This window comes from Anas platyrhynchos, chromosome Z (assembly GCF_047663525.1).
Source record: "Anas platyrhynchos isolate ZD024472 breed Pekin duck chromosome Z, IASCAAS_PekinDuck_T2T, whole genome shotgun sequence".
In the NCBI taxonomy this organism is placed as follows: domain Eukaryota; kingdom Metazoa; phylum Chordata; class Aves; order Anseriformes; family Anatidae; genus Anas; species Anas platyrhynchos.
This window is the reverse complement of record NC_092621.1, coordinates 60,392,104-60,416,108: the sequence shown is the minus strand read 5'-3', so window position 1 is coordinate 60,416,108 and position 24,005 is coordinate 60,392,104. Positions and strand designations below refer to the sequence as shown.

The following is a 24,005-nucleotide window of genomic DNA, read 5'->3' as shown; positions in this document are numbered from 1 at the left end:
GTACACAAAATCAAAGAGGCCTTAAGGTATATGCCCAGTATAGTTTTCCAAAACTATCCTGTAAAATAACTACAGCAGTCTTGCCCCTGGTTTTGTCAGCTTAACAGCTCAGTGCCTGCCTAGATCGGGTCTGGAAGCAGTTAACCATGATGCCATTTGTATTACAACCATTGGTTTCACACGTTACATGTAGTTAAAAGGAGAACTTTCTCCTCTAAAACAGCCATTTCTACCCATAGTAGTAGACACATTATCTATGTCAGTTTAATGAAATCTGTTTTAAATTAAATAAGGTTAAATTACTATTTACAGTGTACTAACAGAATCTGTTGGTTTTTTTTCCAACTATTTCAGCTGGCCATCTAAATGATGCCACGTAGTCCTGGTCATGCATATGTCCTTTCACCTTCAGAGTTACAACAAAACACCACTACCACTACAGCTGGAAAACATTTTTGCTTAATACAGCTCAAGGCTGTGGAGGTGATTTTCCAATTCCAGTTAGAGACGTTACACTTCATCTTCTGCCTTGTAGGAGCTGTACATCAGTTGATTTCCATTCCTCCAACCTAGCTCTGGAAAAAGAAATATGAAAACTTGCTTTTGCCAAAATAAATGGGAGTGCAAAAAAGGAGAGAAAAGAATTGGATGCAGTGTTAAATATTCACAGACAGAGAGGTTCATATGTCAAAGCCAGCATCTGTAAACTACATGGTAGATTTTTGTGTGCCCACTTCTACTTACTTGCAGTGTATGGAGATTTTGTTTTGTCATTCACTGTGTTTAGAGCTTGGTTGTCATTAGATTGAAACACACCTTCGGCTCTTCTTTATTGCTGATTGTGCTACAAGTTCCTAAGACAAAGAATCCAAACTTACTTCGTAAGGCTTTTACTGTGTGTGTCCTTGTTAAATTACCGCCAGGCTTTCTGAGAACAGCAATGTATTCTGTTTATTGTGGACAAATGCAGTCAGAGAGGGGAAAGAAAAAAAAAAAAAAAAAAAAGGCTGTTGAGCAATGCAAACATTTCCCTAGCTGAAACCTATGGCTTAAAGTATTTTGCTCATGCAAGCAGAAGAACTGTGTGTACCCAAGACTTCTAAAAGAACTCAAAGATGAAATAGTTGAGCTGCTAACAGCAGCCTAATCTTTCACTTAAACCTGCTTTACTAACACAGGACTGCTTGGCAGAGGTATTCAATAAAGGTTTCAGGGAAGGTCAGAAAATATAAATTGACTAACCTGACATCTGTGTAAGGGATATTATTAATAATTAGGAATACAATTAGTGAACACATGAATAAATAGGAAGAGGAAGAGTCAGGGAAGAGCTGGCACAGCTTTCGTTAAGATAGATTGTGCTTCACAGTCATATCAGAGTACTGAAGTCAGCAAGGAATAAGGAAGATGTGGTTGATACAGTCTGTTGGGATTTCTAGGAAGCATTTGTTAAGTAACTGAGCAGTCACAAGCAGGATCAACTATTAGAGCTTATTCAAAACTAACAAGTGGTTTTCAAAACAGATGGTAGCTGAATGGAGGGACTGCTTGCCAACAGGCTGTTGAGAAGCCTAAGTAATTTGGTGGGTCAAAAGGCTGGTTAGTTAGACAGATTTATAGAGCTACAGAGGCATCAACGCAGCTTCAGAAAGTTCCTGTCTGTAATTTTTGTCATGTGAGGAAAGCATTTAGGGAAAATATCCTTTTCACTTGTTCTTATGGTCTTTGACCCCCACTGTTGGGTGCTGCTAGAGACCGAATAGTGGATGTCTTCTCTGACCAAGTAGCATTGTTCTCATGAGGGTGCAATGACACACATCCAAAATTTTCTGAAAATGCAGTCAGTGTTTTAAAATGGCATACTCTTTATGTATTTCACAGATGAACTGTTGTGATATATGACTACAGTGTAACATTGAAATGTTTTGAATACACTCTTGTCAAAATGTTTGGTTTTCTAGAAAGACATCTGCTAATCTGGGGACAAAGAGTTGCAAAGTAGAACATAAATATGTCATTTTTTACTGCCATGTGAGATAATATTATAACAGTCAGGCAGGCCATCTGTAATACTGTAATTGATTTCTAGCATCACTTGTAATTAAATTAGAAATATGTTGTCAATTGTTCTTATTTATTAAAGAGCACATGCATATTTGAAACTGTTGAACAAAATATATATATATATATATTTATATTATATATAAATAAAAATATTATGTATATATATATGTGTATATATATATATATATATATATATGCATATGATACCTGGGAGCTCTGTAGTAGAGAGTGAATAATACTGCAGGCAAAACACAAGCCAGAGAAAAGTACTGCCCACTTAGTGGTCTCTAACCTAAAATGTACCCCAGGCATTATAAGTCTAAAACGTACCTGACTCACAGATTAGACACACAGATCAATTACAGCATGAAATTTCATCCAATTATTTTCATATACACTGATGTGAAAAACAAGTGAAGACATCAGATTAGTAATTTTCTGAAAATCAATCTGGAGCTTCTGAACTGTAAAACCATGCTAACTTAACCTCTTTCACCAAAGACCTCATAGTTAGATTTTTTTTTCATTCAATTTTCCATATATCATATTCATACCTTGCCTTAGGCTGTTTTATTCCAGTTTGTATTGTTCCAGTAAATATTGCTGCTTGTACAAAAAACGTGGTGGTTGTCTCATACTATTGTTCTAATTCTGTGTTCTGGCTTATCTGATAGTTGACAGAATATAGTAATGACAATGTAGTCCCAAAATAATACATATACATTTTCAATTATGGAAACTTACATGTGCTTTCCAAATTCCAGGTGCAATCTTACTCTTTTTCATTCTTTAAATACTTACGGGAAATAATAGTTTTTAAGTTAAAGTATTGATATTCAGAAGGCAAGCACTGAAGACCACTTTTGCACAGTGGCTTCACGATCTGTTATTTGATAATTAGTTTGTTCTTGTTTCAGTAATTATTAAGTCCCTTTTTCATTATGTTAAAATAAAAACAGAAATTTATGTTTGCATTAAATAAAGGTAAAACTTGACTAGTTTAATTAAACGTCTGCTCTAGAAATTAAATGCCTTACCCCCCAAAATACCAAAATAAAAGGACTAACATATCAAACAATAAATCAACATGTTTTAAGTTACATATTATAAAATGATTTTATATTAGTGTTTTGTTATAAAATGGTATATGGCATGTATAAATAAGGAATAGAATATTTTATTCTTCCAGTTTGTTTAATATGTGCAAGTGGAAATACCTGCCTGAGATTTAAGCCATCTTTCTGCCACATTCAAGGTAGCTTCATGGACTTTTCAGGTTATATTTTAGTCTTGGGCATTCTGCACACGGTGTAACATTTTTGAGCTTTCAACAGCATCATTCCGTACTTCCTTTCTAATCTATGTGTTGTGAAAGAGCTCTCAGAAGTTGTATGTCTAATTTCCTGTAATAGATTTACTAGGAGAATTCTTTACCAGGAGATCTGATGATCTTTTACATTACACTCATAAAAGTACTCTCTGCTGATTTTCTCCCATTTATCACTTTTTCACAAAGTATTGAAAAGGGGTGCTTTTTAGCTTCTTAATGATAAAATATGATTGTAACTTTACAAGAAAATATGATTGTAACTTTAAAAGAACTAGCAAGTACATTCAGAGACAGTTTTTGAAATCATATTTAACTGACAACATTCTAATGTTATGGTAGGTTTTCAGTATTCCTGAACTACAAACAAGTAGTTTGTAAACTAAAACATTTTCCATGGAGTTAGGTAATCTGTAATTGCTATAGCTTTACAGCAAAATATATACAGAATAAAAAATATATACAGAAAGTTTCTGACTCTTTTCCTGTGATTTTTATTAAAGTAGCATTTTTGAAGGGCTCTGTGGAAACAAGGATAAAGTTCATGTTTTGTTATATATATATTTACCTATCGGCAGAATTAGGATTTGTTTTTAGGGATGTACTGAGAAGAGGTAGTTGGTATTGTCCTACAAAAATCAATGAAATCATAATGATACTAAATAGATGATTGTATTATAAGTTCATTATGTCAGCTACAAAATTCAATTATTACTGCCCTTTTTGGTGAATGGCTGAAAGAAAAAATTGATGTTCCACTCTATCTTCCATAGCTTCTGAGAATGTATTTGGCCTCTTTTGGCTGATTTCGATTGCAAATCAAGTCCACCTGAATATTTATAAATTAACAAATTATCCTCACTGCTGTCTGCCATTAGTTTAGGTCTCTGCAGAACTACTGCAAGGTCAGGTGGATTCTTTTTCTCTGCTTCTAGCTCTCAGTTATATGCTGATTAGTTAAGATTAACATCTGGCATATCAAAAGCTATCAGCTCTTTATAACTTCTTTTTTTTTTTTTAATTGCCAGTAGGCTCTGTAGTATGAGCAGAACTGGCCCATAGTTGCTGAAAACTCTTCTCTTTAAAGATATTTCCATTATTTGCAGTAACTCACTCCTTCATCTTCCTTTTCAGTGACTGCATTATACCTGGAGTAAAAAGGGTAAACATCTTACCCCTTGATGATATGCATATTAAGGGTTAGGACTTGGGTAGGCTGACTTTCACACTGGAAGCTTTGGGCTTTTTCATAAGCCGAGTTTTTAGCTGATGAAAACTGCCACTCATTTCTGTTAATAAAGCCCAACTTGACTAACAGTTTCTGAGCCTGCATTTTGTGGCAGGTGTTCTAGTTGGTGGTGACCAGCGTGATGGTGATCCTTCACAATCTTTCATCAGTCGTTTATGACTGGCAATGTCATGACAAAACCTGCCCAACTTGTTCAGATGCCTCGTGGTTTTCAGCCCTTTCAGAACTTCCTCTTTCCTTTCCTTTTATGAAGGTTCAAGTTTTTGTTCTAATTCTTTCTTCTATAATTTTTTTTTTTTTTAAGAAAAGTGTTCCTGAAGGAAACATAAAAGAAAGGCGTATGGTTGTTATTACATCATCAATATGAGCAATAGGAAACAAATGCAATTTTAGAATATACTTGTAAAATATATGACATAAGATATCTGCATGGTTTCTTAAATCTATTTGTTTTATTGACACAGGAAATGTTCTGGTATTCTTTGTGCTTATTTGCAAAAATACTTTGCTGGGAAAAAAAAAAAGAAAAAAAAAGGTGTTAATTTTATAAAATCAGTTACTTTCTTTGAAGAGTGTGGTAGACTTCTTTTTATTCTATAGTTATTTCAATTTTAATTGATTGGTCTTTGATCCTTCCAAACAAAGTAATTAAAAGAGCTCATATAGAACACCACTGCTAACTGGTCTATTTATGCGGACTGGTAGATAGAAAAATACCTCGTGTGTATTTGCACATCTGCATCCTAATTTTAAGAGATAGTTATTCTATAGTTAAAAATGCAAAATACATGATCTTTTACAAGTTATTAGAAATCTGCTTCTGAAAATTCTATTTCAATATCATGTAGTGTATACTACATTGAGCTTATCTCCACTGAGCTTACCATATAACTGAGCTTACCATTTCTCATGTTTTTAATATTTTTACAGCTCTGATAGCCATTGGACGATACAGCATGACAATAGAGACCGTGGATGTTGGATGGTGCAAAGAAATCACAGACCATGGAGCCACCCAAATTGCACAAAGCAGCAAGTCTCTCAGATATTTAGGGCTGATGAGATGCGATCAGGTAAGCAACATTTGCATGAACTGGTACCTGCTTCAGAGCAAGTGTGAGAGAGTGAGTGTTGGGGTGTGTGTATGCAAAAGAAAGAGGTGGAAAGATTTGTATTTTCCTGTGCAAATAGGATTGGCATTCACTAGTGTGGTAACTCTTCTAGTACACTGTGTTCATATATTTCACTAAAATGTATCTAGAGAACTAAAAAGAGCATTATAAATTTTTGCTGACATAGATTTTCAAAATACACCCACAAGCAACACCTACAACCTCAGATACTCACACAAGTTTTATGTAAAATCTGCCCTCTGAGAGTTTAGAATATTTTTGGCTAGCAGTGATTGGTATGTCATGTCATAACTGTGATAGACTGCTTTGTTTTAAAAAAAGAAAGAAAAAAGATAGAATACAATACTAAAAATACCACAGTGCTACCTCCAGAGTGATTTTCTATAAGTCTGTGTTCTTGTTCATATGCAATGGTTTTGAAAACACACAGGGAGGGATTTGGGATGCTGGAAACACCGATTTTTTTAAGAATATAGCTTTCACACTTGGAATGTATTAGGAATGCCTACAAGTTAATTTCTCTTCATAATTAAAAAAAAAAAGAAAAGTATATCAGTTTGTAGTTTTGTAATTTAAAGGAATTGAATGTAAGTGATAACTGTTCTCCTCAGCTGAGAGACAGGAATGACAACTATGTCATGTTAAAATTTTGAAGCCTTTGGGAAAAAAAGAGATGCAGGATTAGACTGTGTTAGAGCTAATGAATTGCACATCAGGAAGTCCTCACTCAAAATGTCAATTTGGTGGGATTGCCAGAAAAGTAGGAACAGTGTGAGGATAGACAGATCTAACTCAGTCATGTCTCCCTTATTTTCAGAGACCCAATTAAAACATTTATTCTGTATCTATATGGATATATTTATAGTAATGTTCGAGTGTACTGAATTCATATCTTTTAAACTGAAGCTTTACCCTCCTGTTTTAGCATCAGTAGAAGCCCTCAAGTAATGTTAAGAATGATAGCAGAGAATTTCACTAGCAACAAAAACTCTCTCTGCCTTTTTCTTTTCAGTACTGTACTGTGTTGTTACTCATCTCAGAATAAACATGCAGAAAAAAAAAAAAAAAAGGTTTTGTTCTAGTTTTATTCAAAATCACAGAGTGTGTTTATAGGCTTCAGGAATCATGTCTCAGTTCAGAGATGAGAGAGAAAGATGTCTGGGAGCAGAGCAAAAATAGCTAAGATCTACTGGAGGTTCAGTCTCTGGTCTCAAATCTGAAAATACACCTGCAGGAGTTGTTTCTTATTCAGCCATCATGTAGCAAAATTCAGAGTCCAGCTTCTGATTATCCTCATGAGCATACATGTATCTCTCAGGCATGCAAATTTCTAGCTGGATACAACCTGAACAAACACATTTTTTATTCTAAGATGCTTCCTGCTCAAAACCATTACCTTGCATCCTTTGCAATGTGTTAAAGAAGACACTTAAAACGAACAAACATGCAAACAAAACAGTATTACAACTGGCAATGAATAATAATTTCCAGGTCAGTTGCAAAGTTAGAAATAGGATTTTGCAAACCCAGCTTTAGAAAGTTTCCACTGCAAGGGGAGGTTTAGCACTTTAGAAGAATTGCTCTGTCTACTGAAGCTGACTCCAGTTAATCTCCTAAACTTGAGTGTTTTATAAGAGCCAATAGAAGAAAAGAGTGTGTGAGTCTCTTTGATGGATTGTGCTAAGATTATGTACTTAGAGAATGTTCAAAGGGTTACTTGACCTTGGGAATTAGATCTGACCCTGAATCACCTGATCAATTTTACATATATTTATTTGTGGATTTAGCTAATGTTGAACAATCAACAAGGATCTAATAAGTGCAATAATTTTATCCTGCCTTCTGCTGCTATAGAAAATCAATGACCTTGATGCTGAAAACAAGTTTTACCACCTCATCAGTTAAACTTTATGTACTACAGTCTGTATTTCTCTAATTGCTGGTTAATGCTTTCCTAGTTCTTTACAAAGGATTGTGCACCGTCTTTTGTGTTGTTAAAGTCAACTGCTAAAAGGAAAATAATATTTTCTGAGAAAGCTTCTGGGCAGATAAGAAAAGCAACGTTGATCCTGCATGCCCACACGTGTGTGCATTTGTATGCACACACACATGTGCATGTATGCATGCATATGTGTATTTGAAGTATGGTGGCTAAAATTTGCTAAGATGTGAGCAAATGCTCTTAAAGCATTGTAGTATTAGGGCACCACTGGGAAACATTTTCTTGCTTGTGAAGCCTCGATGGGAAATATAGCTCCACAGACAGAAAGAAGTAAGTATCCTTGACTTGAGAGTTTTTGGCAGCTGGAAGATGCCAGCTCCCTTTTTCCACTGCAAATGAACAGAGAAATTACTGAAGAAAATCATGTCTTCAACTGTCTCTCCCCAGTATCATGCAGAACTAATTTTTTCCAATGGCTGCTCTATTAAATTAAAAATGTCAGTGTCCGGCACATCATTAAAGGGAATTCTTGGGTGGTGCAGAAGGGTCTATTTGCATGTGCTGTTGACTGAAATTCTTGCCTTTGGACTGTTGCCAGCTTGCAGTAAAGAGGGTTAGACTTGGCCCCTGTAGCCAACCTTGCTTTTCTAAGGCACTGACTGTGACACTGGTGCCAGGTAGCATTTGTGCCTTTCTAAGAATTCCCAGGCATCGGAGGGGAAGTACTTAAACAGAGTTACATAAGGAACATATGTAAGTAGACTTCAAATGGTTACCACTAAAATACTCTTTATGACCCAGGCTCTGTGGAATTTCTTTGATATGCAGTTGACATAAATTACAGGCGTCAAGGGTCCTCCCAAGAAAGATCAGAGAGGCTGCAAGCCTGGGCAAAGGCAGGCTCTGTTTTATGCCATTGATTATCTAAGTGCCTTCAGGCAATGGGTTTCAGTAGATGCAGAGCATTATTGATCCACACCATGAAAATAATCAAATTATTCATTTCTCATCAAACTGCTGTTGCCATGACCTTTCTTTTTATCATGTTCCCTGCCATCTAACATGCACACCACAGGAGCAATATGCTCTTTGCCTTAAAATAAATGTCGTTCTGTTTAGAAGTCTCATAAAAATGTTTTACCATGAGATCATCATAATGAGGGCATATATTTAAGTTGGAATTTTCTAATAAGCATTTTTAAAACTATTTTTGCTACGTTTAATGTTACTAAGTAGCAACATAGTCACTATTTATAAATCAAATACAGAGAAAATCAATAATTGGTGAATGCTGAAAGTTTTTCAGAACTAGGCATATTAGAATTTTGTTTTACAAGATGTAGATAGAAAATCAAAATATTCTTTTCGATGTAAAAACACTAAAGGCGAGGTTAGTGAGAAAATGTCTCTCTTTTTAAATTTTCCTTAGCACTTGTCAAATTTGGCTCTCCTTGCACTGTGCAGCAGTAGTGTCTGAGCCACGAAGAGAGCTCTGAATGCACTGATGCTGCTGGGGCAGTGCAGGGCAGCATGGATGCTCAGGCATGTGTCCCAGTGGCAGGCTGATTGCCAAGGCCCGGCATGTTGTCCAGGAAAATTAGCGCTCATGAGATCCTGTCATACAGATGTGGTGGTGTAACTTGCTACTTGCATTTCTATGACCAGCTCAGGTAGTGCTAGCTCTGTGATCTCTCCAGGCTCCTGCGCTGTACTGCATAGGTGTAGTGAGACAAATCCCATTCATTTTCAGTAACAGGTGGAGTTCTGAGAGCCTGTGGTCCAGACATCCAAAGGTATTTAGGTGCTTAGAAGGCAGACCCTACATGTTTTTGAGTCCCTGTGTTTTGGACAGTGCAGTTCCCAGTTGCCTACAAGCATACATCAGCACACTCAAAACCAGCAAGGCCCCTTGTCCCTTCTGGTTGTTTTCATGGACACTCACCAGCCATGCTGCATCCCTGGCAGAGACCTATCTATTAGGACATATGCTGCTTCCCAGTCAGAGCACAGACCTCTGTGCTGTCTCCTGATGCACATCATTCTCCATTTTCTGGGAGAATACCAGGAACTATCTGGAAATATGTATTTCTATGTCTGCTTATGTGTGGGTGTGTGTGTACAGGCACCTAGCTGCACTTGGGGCTGCACGAGTTACCTGTTTCATAAAAACTAAATGATGTGGTTCTGATTATCTGCTTCTTCTGAAAGCAGTAAGAGAGTAGTTGATTGCAGCCTAGGCAGGATATTTTAGAGTTTTGCAATTGGAAAAGGCGTAAAGGCCGTGGCATTTCTGTTTGGCACTCCCATGGGCGCTGGCATGCCATGACATTCCCAGGTCCCTGACACTGCCCCTTCCTGCTACTGAGGCAGCATGAGTGGCCACGGCTCCCACCCTCCCAGCAGTGAGGAGAACTGCTGGCTGTGGGCTCTAACGGCGCCCCAGGGCCCCGCTCTGTGTTCAGCAGGGGCGAGAGGGAGCTCAGGCTCCTCATCTCCCCGACTGCTGAGACAGGCAGAGGGCTGGCTGCAGAGTGTGGGGTGGTATTCAATTCACTCAGCTCAGTCTCCCGCAGCAGACACCATGACTGTCCATTCTTCAAACCAAATTTGAATTGTATCTCTATTTTTATCACAGCTTTTGAAAGCGTATACTTCAAAGTATTGCTTTTCCTTTCTATATGAAATTGCTAAACAATGATATTTTCTTTATGTCCCCAAAATGGTTTCTCACACACACATACAAGTGATAGTTTACATACTTTGAGAGGGCAGTTACAAGGTGCTTACTTTTCTCCTACAGAAACTGACATCAGGACTTTTAAGAGCCGTGTGAGCAATCCTACGGCATAAAATAATGTCCCACATCTGATTCACAATTGGAAATCCAGATGTTTCAACCTTCTTTTTCTGAACATTTCGTACATTCCTACTCCTAAACTGACCTAGATCATATTTATTGCACCACTGTAGTTACTTATCTGTTCCCAATTGTTGCATTTTTCATATTTCTAAAATATATCAGAGAGAGCAATGTTTTCTGTGCTACTAATAGCTAGAATTCATTTTAAAGATCTCTTTGAAGCACTTCTTTATTGTGCTTTCACAACATTCCTTTCACAACATCCAACATTAAATAATGGCAATTTGAACTCTTCACCTTTATGGAAAATGGCTAGATATCACCTAGGAAATTGTGGCTAAAAACATGATCTGTTTCTCTGGCTTATAGCTCGCTTGGCTGGTTGAACAATGTGTCAGAATAATCAGAATAATCTTCCCATGTTGTTTGCAACTTTTCTCACACAGATTTTCATATTTTGATATCCTTTTACTATAGCTGTGGTGCTATTTGCAATGGTTATCAGCCATTCTACCACTTAAATGCAGGAGACATTTCTTGAGAAGATATGCAGAAAAAAAGACACTGAAAAACAAAGGCCTGCAAAATTTGACATTCACAGCTACATGTGAATGAAATGAAGTGAGTCTGACAAAGTTGGTTGTGAATGGATACACAATGTCAGTTAATAAATCATCACAGCCTTTATTCTTTGCATTATTATTTTTTTTATTTTTTTTTATTTTTTTTTAGAAATTCAGTTTGCATTAATTCATGAAAATACATCTGAAAGTCTGCAGCTTATTCCAGATGACTTTCTCAGATCAACTGTAGCATATATTTCTTATTAGAGTTTTACTGAGATTTCAGAGTGCAGAATTTGATTGGCAATACAACTTTCAAATAAAATCCGCAATATTTTATATTACAATGAAGAAGGAAGATGGATGGCCCCCAAACATAAAAATAGTTCATAAAAAATTCATTTGAATCTTCAGATTTTTAGATATTCAATAGATTTTTTAAAGTAATTTGTCACTTCATCCTTCAACAAAGTCTGTTTTAGAAACATTTGTAAAAGTATACTTTGTACAAACTGCGAATCATTAGTCTGACTGGGATGCAGCTCCCCTTGTGTATGAGGAAATACTAGCTCATGAAAAAAAAATATCAACTCAGGACAAAAAGATTTTTCTGTTTCGAATATATATATATATATATATATATATGTATTAGTAAGCATGACTTTTGACATTTTTACCCTTCATCCACAAACTTTTAATTTAAGTTTGTAACTGAAGTAAGTGAAAGGAGACAAGATCTTAGGTGCATCTTTACGTTTCAAGTACATTTTTGAGCCAAACTGTTCTTAATCAGCATGGGAACAGCACAACTTGGCTATGGCTTGTTTTAATATAATTGGTACAGCTATTTTAAATTACTATTTACCTTCTGTCTTCAGAAATGCTAACAACTCTTAGCCTGATCAAAAACCCTGAGAAACTGCTACCAGTTCATCTTTTATATTTTTAAGGGTTACATTTTGAGATTTGAAATTATTATTTTGTGATATTGAGGTCTGAAAATATCCGTCTGAAAATGTCCTTCCCTATAAAAAAAATTATATAGCATTTTTTTCTTTAAATCATTATAATTTGTTAAAAGGTCTTTGCTGCATAAAATAAAGAGTACTCTGATTTCTATATTTTTTAATTTTTTAATTTATAGTGTAGGAGATACCAATGTATATATAACTAATTAAGATTTTAGATTCATAAAATATTTGAATACCATTCAATACCAGAAGCTAGTTATCCTTGCTTACCCACAATAGAAGAAAAATAACATTTAGAATCATGGAATCATAGAATATCCCAAGTTGGAAGGGACCTACCAGGATCATTGAGTCCAACTCCTCAAAAATCAGACCAGATGCCAGACAGCATTGTCCAAACGCTTCTTGAACTCCAGCAGCTTGGTGCTGTGACCACCACCCTGGGGAGCCTGTCCTAGTGCCCAACCAGCCCCTGGGTGCAGACCCTTTCCCTAACCCCCAGTCTGACCCTCCCCTGTCCCAGCTCCATGCCGTTCCCTCGGGTCCTGTCGCTGTCCCCAGAGAGCAGAGCTCAGCGCCTGCCCCTCCGCTCCCCTCGTGAGGGAGCTGCAGGCCGCCATGAGGCCTCCCCTCAGCCTGCTCTGCTTGGGGCTGAACAAACAAACCAAGAGACCTCAGCCGCTCCTCATGCATCTTGGCCTTCAGACTCTTTGCCATCTTTGTTTCCCCCTTTTGGATGCTCTTTAATGGTTTTATGTCCTTCTTATAATCTTATAATGTGGTGCCCAAACCTGCCCATAGTACTCAGGGTGAGGCCGCACCAGCACAGAGCAGAGTGGGACAATCCCTTCCCTCAGCCAGCTAGCAGTACCTTGCTTGATGCACCCCAGAGTACATCTGGTTTATTTCTCTTTGGTTTTCAATACATCAATTTTAATACAACGGTTTTTAAAGACAGAACTTTTTTTTTCTTCCTAGTTAACTAGAATAACAGACCCATTATGTGTGTGAATGAAAGCATCTGCTAAAATACAAAAAAGGATTCTTTATACAAATTTCATGTTTTTGTACTTATAGGTCAACTCTTTCCTTACCAAAATATTTTACCTCCTAGGCTGATAGTTCAGCAACAAATCTGTGGCAGTAGGCTGAAGATGGAATCTTCCTGAGCTAATCAGTCCATCCTTGCTGTTATAAACTAAAAAAAATGAACACATCATACTGCAATAAAAGGATGGGGCCTCAGGTACTGATCACTGGTTCAAAATCATGATATCACCAACCATTAAGGAAAAGCACAATGTGAAGTAGTCAGAATGTTTATGATTTTAATAATAATAATAATAATGTTTTCTTTTCAGAAGCATTGTCCCCAGAAACTTCAAATCATTTTTGCCAGCTGGCAAAATTTGGGAATGTTATCTCTGTTAATATTACAGGTCCCCATTTTGATAAGCGTTAAAATAATGTGCTCAAATTATTGTTAACGTAGCAGAGTAAGAAGGAAAATATCAGATGCTACTAATTCAATAGATAGAAAGTAATCTGAAAGAATATTTATCACTATGTAAATAAACACTGTCATTTCCTTCTGTATGATTCTTTATTAACTGCAATTTTTATAAGTACGAACAAAGCAAAGCATGGAGTGTCATCATAAATTTGAAATAATTATAATACTGGTAATAATTTTACCTTGTAAAATTGTATAGCTGTAGCCTAGAAGTTCATCTGATTAAAATGAACAGAATTAGCAAGCCAACCAAACAGCCAAAGTAACAGCTCTTTCAGAATGGTTTCTTTGATATAATAGAAAACTAAGTCCTCACAGTAAGCAAAGAGAATTGAGACTGAAAATCTTTATCACTTAAACAACTTTAATATTCAGTAATGTGGTGGCAGTAATGATTAGCACAGCAAGATCTGAGACTCTGGCTCTTCTAGAAAACTACACAAAACTACACAGACATGAAATGAATTGTATTGTCAGTTTGCAGTAACGCTTTCCTCTCTGTGACTGCAGCAAGGACTGGCAGTTTGAGGCAATAGCTTTCACCTGTGTAAACAACCACAGCAAAGAATCTCATCCCTCTAAGACCATACCTTTCTGTCAAGATTTAAGCAAAGAACTATAAAGGAGGTATATTTCACAAGAAACCTTGCTATGTTTTCTGAAATCCTTCCAGAAGTGCTACCATTAAATACTAGGCAGTTTGTCCGTTCCATTTGTTTCATTTCACAACATAGAAATTATTACAGATATTTCTGCTTGCCTACTTCTTCCCCTTTTCCAAATGTAAGTAGAAAAGAAATTGCTGGCTGAACACAATTAAGTTGTTGAATGTCATGATAATAGTAGTACATCAGTATTTGTGGGGGAAAAAAATAATAATATATATATATACACTTGTCAATTTCATTATTTATAAATACACAAATAATATGGCTGTATGTGTGTGTTTATGTACTTTTTTTTTTTTTCATTTTTTAACAACAGCATTCATTAAGTCAAAATACTTTTTTGTTGTTGTTGAAATTGTAGGGGATTTTATTTGGACTATAGGATATTGTGCTAATATCAGTAGTGGTGTTATTTTATTAAAGTCCTAAACAAAGGCTCTGCCCCTGGGCATGAGGGCAGTCATTGAAACTCTGTGGAATATGTCTGCCTTAGCTGATCAAGTGCACTTCACACAAAACGTTTCCAGAAATCTTTAATTTTGTTATGGCTACAGGCAACAGTTATAATTGGGCCACCTGAGAATAAAATTCATTCAACTATTAGCAGAAAAAAAAATCAAACATTTGTTATTAAGTGCACTTTTATAAGACACTGACTTGAGAAAACAAACTATTTCTTACGGAAGAGGAAGTGTATATAAAAATATGTTTCTTAATATCTCCAGGTGTGAATATTTTGGATTTTATTGTTGAAACATTTTAAACAATGGAACATAAAATGTACCCAAAATCCATCATTATGGGTGCACACAATGACTACAGAATCATTTATTTGTCCACTACATGCAAATTGGGTTTTCAAGTAATACTACCATACATATATTGAAACAGAATGGCACACAAATTTCAGTACCCATAATCCTGCAACCACCCCATAAGCAAAAATTTCAGTAACATGATTAGAAAACCCTTTTAAACACATGAAAGTTTACATAAATGAAAACACCTGCTTTGTCCTAAGGAAAGTGCCTCATGATGTTATGAAAGAGCTAAGTTAGATACTATGCAGAGATTGTTTCAGCAGTCCATACCTGTGAGATGTAACAGGCAACAGAAGAACATAGCCAAGTTTTCCTAACAAGTTTTAATAATGCATTTTTGTATTAGTACTTTTGCAGTATTATTTTTTGTTTGTTTGTTTCTGCAGGGGGGGGATGGGGGGGGGGGGCACAGGCGGACTGTATGTGATCCTGTTTTTTTCTTTGTTTTAATTATTATTAAATGATGTGGCTGCTTATTGATTTCACTTACTAACTTGGAATGGAGAAAATTTTTTCTTCTGAATTATCAAGTGAATTGGATGTTACCCTGGAGCTTTTCCTAATGTAGAAAGCCTTTTAGATTAATGTTGAATACTGTAGAGCAACACAAAAGATTCAGTTCAGGTGATGACCCTACTCCCACTTTTCAGTATTACCCTGAGTGACACAACACCCTTCATGGGAACAAACTTCTTGGGAAGTTTTAGTAGCTTTAGAACTGAATTCTGTGACTGCACTTTCTACTTAGGAAGAGTTTCTGAGTTCCAGGGAGTCCTACAACTCTTGTTAGCAGTGTAATAAAGGAGTTCCCCCAGTAAAAAACAAAAGGTTTTAAAGCCCCTGTATTTGCCACTTAGTATTCCAATACAAGACATTTCTTGGTCATGATACCAACTTTTAGCCAGTTAGCTGAAAGTAATTAGAGAAGTTCTGCATAGGAAAATTCCTTAAATCTCTGCTTGTCTTATTCATTTATGAATGAAGCTGGCACTCTCATTAAAAAGAAATGTCTAGTTCAACCAATGGTTTCAATTGTAATCCCTAATTTATTTTAACAAGATTAGGAAAACTTGACTCCCTTGAATTTAATCAGATCTGTCCTGGAAACATAATGGAAGTAAAATGCAAAGAAAAATAGACCCTAGTCCTAAACAATTCCCGCTAGGATGATTTGAAGTCTTCAGAAAATTTTTATTTTCTGTTCTAGAAACGAACGAAAATAATGCTGAAGTTGTTACTGAAGCTGTCGAATGACATAGCACATTTAAAAGCAAAACCTAAATATTATCTAGTTACTATTTATGTTTGCAGTTTAAATTTTGACATGAGAACTCAGGGAGGATGCCATAAAAGAAATTACAGTGGTCCATAGCAGTGATGTACTAAATCAATAAATGCTAGCAATCACATCAGGTGAGTTAATTTAGCATACTGGATCAAAAAATTGAGTATTTTTCTGTGAGTAGCTTATTAATTGAAAACTGTAGTTTCGTTAGACACTGAACCTGAAAAATCAACACATAAATGCCAATTAGTTCCTTCTGGGAAAAACATTTACAGACTAGAGGTGTTTTTTTCAACTTTCCTGATGTTGATCATTTTAGTTAAAAGGGAGAAGGAGTTATGGACACTGGTTTCCCAGTCTTACCCACATTAGTAAGACATTACCCACATTAGTGGGTAAGTCTCACTAGAGTGAGACTGTTTTGAGCTTGTTGAAAGCTCACAACTACTCTCGCAACCCTTTTGTGGATGTTCTTCTACTTCATATGGACTAAATACTCTTCATGTTCCTCATTCACAGATGAATTCCTAATTATCTCATACAGAAATACTCTTTTTTTGCTAGTGCAAATAATATGTAAGTGTTCTGTGCATATCCACACTATCATCATAAGAAGAAATTAAGGACATCCCACCTAGATAACATTTCTTTATCACAAACCCAAATGTACTGTCTTGGGATATATGGGTTTTGTGAAGATTCTTTAATCAAAAAGGACTCAAAATCATGATTTCTAGGTAACTGCTCCAATTGGATTAAGAGGGGATGATATCACTTGATCCTGACAGTTTCTGTAACCTATCTTCTCCTTTGCTTTTATGAATCAGCTCTTTCTGTGGCCTGGAATAATTTTTTGTCAGTCAGGAAAGAAAAAAAAAAAATTTCAAACAGAACTTCATTGCTGTTTTGTATTTTCTGTTTGATGACCATATTCACACCGAGCTAATAGTTTGACTCTTAATAGTAAGGACTGCATTCTTTCAGTATGTGTTAAAATGTAATTGAAAGACTATTCAAATGCAGATGAATGCAGATGAATGATTATGTATTATGTGATCTAACTAGTTTATGTTTAGCCAGTAGTCTTCCTTTTGACAACTCAAAACAAAAAAGAAAGTCCTGTGGAAGAAAAATAAAACATTTTAAAGGGTATTAAGATGTGAAGATTTTTATTTTTCATTCAGTGAACAAGACTGTTTAAACTGAGAAGGAAAAATTGCTGTTTATGTAATTAATTTATATAGGGAATGACATTCAGTGCTTTTGTCTTATCACCATTCAGACTGCTTCTAAACAATGAGACAGAAGCTTCTGTTCTAATGGTTAGACATAAGACTTCTTTGCATCTTAATCCTACCATTAGGAGAACTGATGAGAAGGGTACAATGGGAGTTGACTCAGATGTTATATATCTATTTTATTCATTAACAAGGACCAAATTTTTATTGACTTCTCTACTTTTCTGCTTTTTAGATAGTGTAGTTTTAGTCTAATAGTACAGAAAACATAAAATACTAAAAATTTTACGCTCTTTTAGTGATTGATCTGATTTCCTGATGGTAAAAGAAGCTATCAAAATATGCTGGTAGGGAATATATATTGTGGCTTAACTGTCTGCATTTGTTTCTCATCCTGCATCCCACTGCCAAATAGGATCTTTTTTAACCCTTTTCTGTTGCGTGGTCTTTTACTGAATTTATTTTCTCCAGAATAATTTTTCACTATTCACTTTTTTCCTTCGGATTTAAAATATTTACATTTTACAAAAGGTTACATATGTTTGATCTCCATTTATCATGGATATTTTTTTCATGGAGAATTTTTCAAATGACAGATTTGTAGTTGCTTTGCTGTTCAATACCACTTGAATTGTTGCTTAGGATCAAACTAACAAATTTAAAAGTTCTTATGGTATTTCACCAAAAAATGCAGAAAACCTTCTACTGTTTGGGTTTTGATCATAAAATATCTGACATTGTTATAAAGTCATTTCTGCAGTGGTTTTGCCTATCCTCTGCATGCATATGTTTATTTTTTAACTGCATTTGGCACTCAATATCAAAAGTGTATTTCTCTTCTTTAGTAAAGTAGTAATTAGTAATAACTGCATTAAATATTATTTATACAGTAATAATTGCATTTATTTATTTATTTATTTATTTGTAAACTATAATGGCTAGTGCTGAATGGTTTACCATGGATTTCTTCATAGATTTTGAGACTAAAAGACAACACTGTATCATCATCTGTCTTCCTGAGCATTATGGGCCATCCTATTTCACTTAAGTTAGCCCTGCACTAAATACATTATATCTAGCTAGAGTATTGCTTCTGTAAATGTGTTCAGTCTTTGGTAAGATATATCAGGACATGGAGGATCCATGGCTTTCTCTGATCATTACCTCTCTTCTGGTGTTTGAATGTCCTTCTCATAACAAATTTGCCTTATTTGTTTCTTGTAACAGAAAATCTTCTAATGATATTGCATCAGTTAGCTGTCTAAAAACATAATATTCATGCTATTCTAACAAATAAGACCTACCAAGTGTGTGTTGAAGCATAACAGCCTCTATTTACTGCTAGTATTAGCAGAGACCTAGTAGATGAACAGTATCTCTTATTTAAGTTTCCCATTAAGAATAAGCAGCTGTCTGTGGTAAGCATCTTCATTCTGGCTGGTTAACCATTAAGAGAAGTTTCTGGTAATATGATAGATTCTGCCATGGCTCTCTGAGCCACAAATTTAAAGAAAAGAACTTTTGACTATTTTTGAATAGGCAAATAGTAGCAAATACAGCTTAGGGGATTCTTCTCTTCCAAGCAATATTCTGTGAAGTGTTGCTGACAGTTTGAAAATATGTATGTATTCAGCTGTAAATATCAGATATTTCGGAGGACTCGTGCTATGTCTGATTTCATTTTGATTCATTAAAAGTCACTTCTTGTTTATCAGCACTGGAAGATGTTTCTGTAATGTAGTAATTTGCCAAAAGAGTACAGTGTGTGTTATAAAGGAAAGTTAAACCAGTTTTCTATCCAAGTCAGTCTCAGCTAGATGAAACTTCCAATGAAGATTGAGTGTTTCTATTATCAAAGCAGAAGAACTGGATATTAAACCTTTCATTTATCCCTGTCATTGAGTGCAATCACTGCTCAGAAGGATGCACTCCTTGTTATCTTTTAAGGACAAAAATATTATTAGATATTGTGGTCACTGTGCTTTAAAATATTATTCCCAAGATGGATCTTTGTAATGGTAGTAAATATTCTAGTACAGTTTTTTACTTTTGGCCTTGAATGTGGGACATAGTGGGGAAAAAAGCAATAAGCGATATCTGTTGTACATGCTACTGATCTAGGCTGTTTAGTATTTAATTGTAGTATTGATGTATTTTAAAATGTCCAAGCATACAGCAAGGATTTTAAAGAGAACTACCTAGAAGTTATAGTTCTTCAGTTAATCTTTCATTTATCTAAAGGATGAAGGAAGCTGTCTAGTTCTGTGATATGAACTGCAATCAGCTTAAAAATAATTGACAAATTAATCCCTTAACAGTGCTGCAATTGTAAAGGTGTTAGGTTTAGCTAGGCTTGTCTGATTGCCTTGTCTAATCAAGAATAAAGGTGCTACCTTTGATGTTTAAGATTTAGGAGGGACATCCCTGACCTGACAAGCTTGTATATTTTAATTATTGATCCCCTTATTTCTGCCCACAAAACCCTTTGTGTAGTGCTAGCCTTACACTAAAAGGCTAAAGTAATACCTTCTACCTGTGAGATATACAAAGACGTGCAGGACTTTGAATATTCAGAGAAGTTGACCTACATTACCAATTGATATACCCACAATATAGAATAGCCTGCATTTTTTCTCCTTGTCATATTATCTCCTATTTATTATTGCAGCCACTCTGAGAGCCACTATACAGTGCAAGTTCATTTCAGTAGTGCTGATTGTGGACCTTCTACTTAGTATGTGCAAAAATGCTATAATTCTACCATAAATTAGACGTAATTGATAGATGTAATCAATTTTCATTTTCCAAAACCAAGAAAATCTTAGATTCCAATCCTATGTCTGCTTGAGTAAGCTGGAATGAGTGTGCTTACACTTAAAAATGAAGAAATCTGGGCAGTGCATTGTTAAACAATATAGCTTTTCTTTGAGTAATTATGTTTTGTGCTCCAGGGCAAACCAGCTTGGTCCAGCATGGAATTAAATTAGGTTGATAGATTATTAAACACTGTTGCTTTTTTTTTTTTTTTTTTTTAAACAAAGATATTTTCAAATGGGGATATTTTGTCTTTTTTTTTTGCTTTCAATCAAAAATGATCAAACGGTATGTACTAGAATGTTATATAAAATTTCTCCTTTTAATATGAAATTGAACTCTTTTTTTCTTCCTTAATAGAGCATCACATTGTGTACATTTGTGGTAAGTGCAGCCTATTGTATCAGCGGACAGTCCAATCCTGCAAGTCCTCCCAGGAGTCCGGAGCTTGATTATTTATTTAGCTTGCATAACATTGTTGTTTTCATTCTCTTTTTGCCCATCATGGATTCTTTTCTTCAACTGCAGGTGAATGAAGCCACAGTGGAGCAGCTAGTGCAGCAGTATCCACATATAACCTTCAGTACTGTGCTACAGGATTGCAAGAGGACATTGGAACGGGCTTATCAAATGGGATGGACACCCAATATGTCTACTGCCTCTTAACCTCCTACACCAACACAACAGTTCCACCACCCTGCTGTGTTCAGTAGATCTAATGGGACTGCAGGGGGTTCACAACCTTTCATTGTGATGTGTACAATGAACGCAATATACATGTAATTGTGAGTTTACAGAGGTTGCAGTAAAACAGAAAAAGCTGTACACTGACTTTGATGTACTGTACAACTAAGTACTGCTATTGAAACAAAATTTTAGAAATGCATCATATCTTTTTGTTTGCATAAAAGATATAAATGTCTTTGGCAGATTTCTTGAAGTGGATTCCTACTAGTTTTATGGGTAGCTTGAGTTATAAAAGATATTAAGCTTGTTTTCTTCTGTTTACTTTACTTTGCCTTGGTCATGTGCGTTTCCTTTGATTTTTAGTTGGCAACTCAGTGCTAGCACCAGTGTAGATGATCAGCAGAGGACTACGCTGAAACTGGGAGCTAAACTTGATGCATCTTATTTACTAAAGCTACTCCATGAATCTTAAGATGCATAGTGTAGATGAAAATCTACAAAGAATTGTGATTGTCTTACAGACTTTTTGATAATTTTACAAGTCATTATTTTGAACAGAAGTCTTATAAATGATGACAATGACTGAATGGATATTTAAAGGACAATCATACTTCTTTTATTTCTTTCACTTCATAGAAATGATATCTTCTTTCATTTTTTTTTTGTTTTGTTTAAAATGGTCACATAGTAGATGCTGTACAGATTTCCAAATCTTTTCATGTTGCAATTTTTGCAATGCTTAACCTCACACTGAAAACCAGTTCCCACTATATAGTCAAGCAGGAATTGAATACACAAACAATCAGAAATAAGTTAACAGACAATGTTTAAGTATCTGACTGAGAAAAAAAAAATGTTGTTTTTTTGTTTGTTTGTTTTTAAGTGAGTTTGTCTGCTCTGACTATGCTGTTTTATTGCTGAACTGGGCAATTCAGATGAATGGTTAGAAACCAATAAGGGGATTCCTCTCATTTCATGTGTGGTTGTTATTTTACAACAAATCTTACAATGCAAGGAATGCTTACCTCGATAAAAGCCTCTAAACATAAGGCCTACTGTAGGTATTATTTTGTAGGACCAGATGCTTTATAATACAGTGTAAGCAAAAAGAATACCAACAGTAAATACATAAAAAGGTTAATTTTCTGTGTGTCACATTGCATTCTGAGGAGTAAGTTTTGACAAGGGGATAGTGAAAATAAAGATATTGCAGCTTCAATTTGAAGTTGCATTAACGTTTAAAGTATTACCATTTGGTTAAGAATGTTTTTATGTGTATAACACTGGATATTTGTTCTTCAAAGGTAACAGCATTTTAATCCAAGGTATGAAATGCTTAAGCTTCAGTTGAAGAGTTGCTGTTATTGTAAAAATGTTTTGCTAATCCAGAAAGTTTGATGCAGCGTAACCTAGAGAGCTTGTTTAGTATGGCTGTATAACTCTGTAAAACTGTATGTTGATTTCCATGGCATAATTTTTTACAACAGAAACGTCAACTCACAGTAATTCCAGTGAGAGTGTTGAATGTTTTCTTCTTAGACTTTTCAAAATGGGGATGAACTAATTTCTTTTGAAAAATATATAGTAAAGTTTTTGCTTTAAATATGGTAAATACATGTGAACATGTGTAATGCTGGGCTTTCTATTTACTCCAAAATGGCAACAAATATTTTCAGAATAAAGCCAATTAATTATATTGCAGATATAGTACAGAATCTTAGTCATTTTTCCTTTAATGTCTTTTTATGAGTGCATTAAAACTATTCACACAATTTGTAAGTTTCTATTTTTCCGTGAAACTTTTAACCTTGCAATGGGTTGCAATAAAAGAAGAAAGAAAAATGTTATGTCTTTTGTTTATCTTTGCTACTAACAGAAAGACTGAAGTCTCAGTCTTGAATATACTGAACTCATCTGGACATGGTCTTCAGCAAACTGGTCCAAGCTGGCCCAGTCATGAATGACAGTGATCTAGATGAGCTCCAGCAATCTTTTCCAGTCTCAAATACTCTGTAATTCTATTTAAATTTATGTATATATTACAGACCTAGAGCAAGTAGGACATCTTATTTCACTTCTGCCGTTAAGTCACTTCCAGTAGTTTTGCATTTGACTGGCTATTCATCTGTCTCTTATTTTTCTGAACTAATTAATCTTTATAGATCTCAGTGTAGCTAATTAATTTCCATGGATCTTACCATTAACATCTTTTAAAACTTTATGTGGTATAAAACTTCTACACATAAACATGTCATAAAATCATAGAATATCCTGAGTTGGAAGGGACCCACAAGGATCATTGAATCCAACTCCTGGCACCACACAGGTCCACCCAAAAATTCAGAGCATATGACTAAGAGCATATCCAAACGCTTCTTAAACTCCAACAGGCTCAGTGCCATGGCCACGTACCCAGGGAGCCTGTTCCAGCACGCCACCACCCTCTCAGTGAAGAACCTTTTCCTGATACACAGCCTGACCCTCCCCTGTCACAGCTTGACTCCATGTCCTTCTAACTGCGCTGTTTCCACAGACATCTTGTTCATTTCCTTATAACTAATCAACGTTTCTTAAATAGTTTGATAAAGATAAATAACAATGTTACATGCCTTTAATTTTTGAAACGTCATTTAGGGGAAATGCTATTTACAGAGAAAGAAAAGCTACTGCCCCTTGTAAAAGGAAAAATTACCCATTTTCTTTCACTCAAAATTTACAGTGGATTCAGAAACCCACGGGCAACTTCCATGCTGGATTTCTTAGGCTGCAACAGTCCTGCTTTACCAATAGTGTCTCTTTTCCTTCAATATCTTAGTGGGAACCTGCCATTAAGGTAGGGATGCAGTGACTCAGCATTTGCCTTATCAAAG

The 24,005-nt window shown here is 35.5% G+C and overlaps 1 protein-coding gene across 1 annotated transcript in view; it reads left to right on the top strand.

The window, feature by feature from the left end:
- Nucleotides 1-22,982, top strand: part of FBXL17 (F-box and leucine rich repeat protein 17) — a 310,768-nt gene extending 287,786 nt beyond the window's left edge. Inside the window, exons 8-9 of the mRNA XM_027446097.3 lie at nucleotides 5,571-5,713; nucleotides 20,977-22,982. Of these exons, the coding sequence (XP_027301898.1) occupies nucleotides 5,571-5,713; nucleotides 20,977-21,114 (281 nt within the window). The 3' untranslated portion in view covers nucleotides 21,115-22,982. The remainder of the gene's footprint in view (nucleotides 1-5,570; nucleotides 5,714-20,976) is intronic.
- Nucleotides 22,983-24,005: the final 1,023 nt, after the last annotated feature.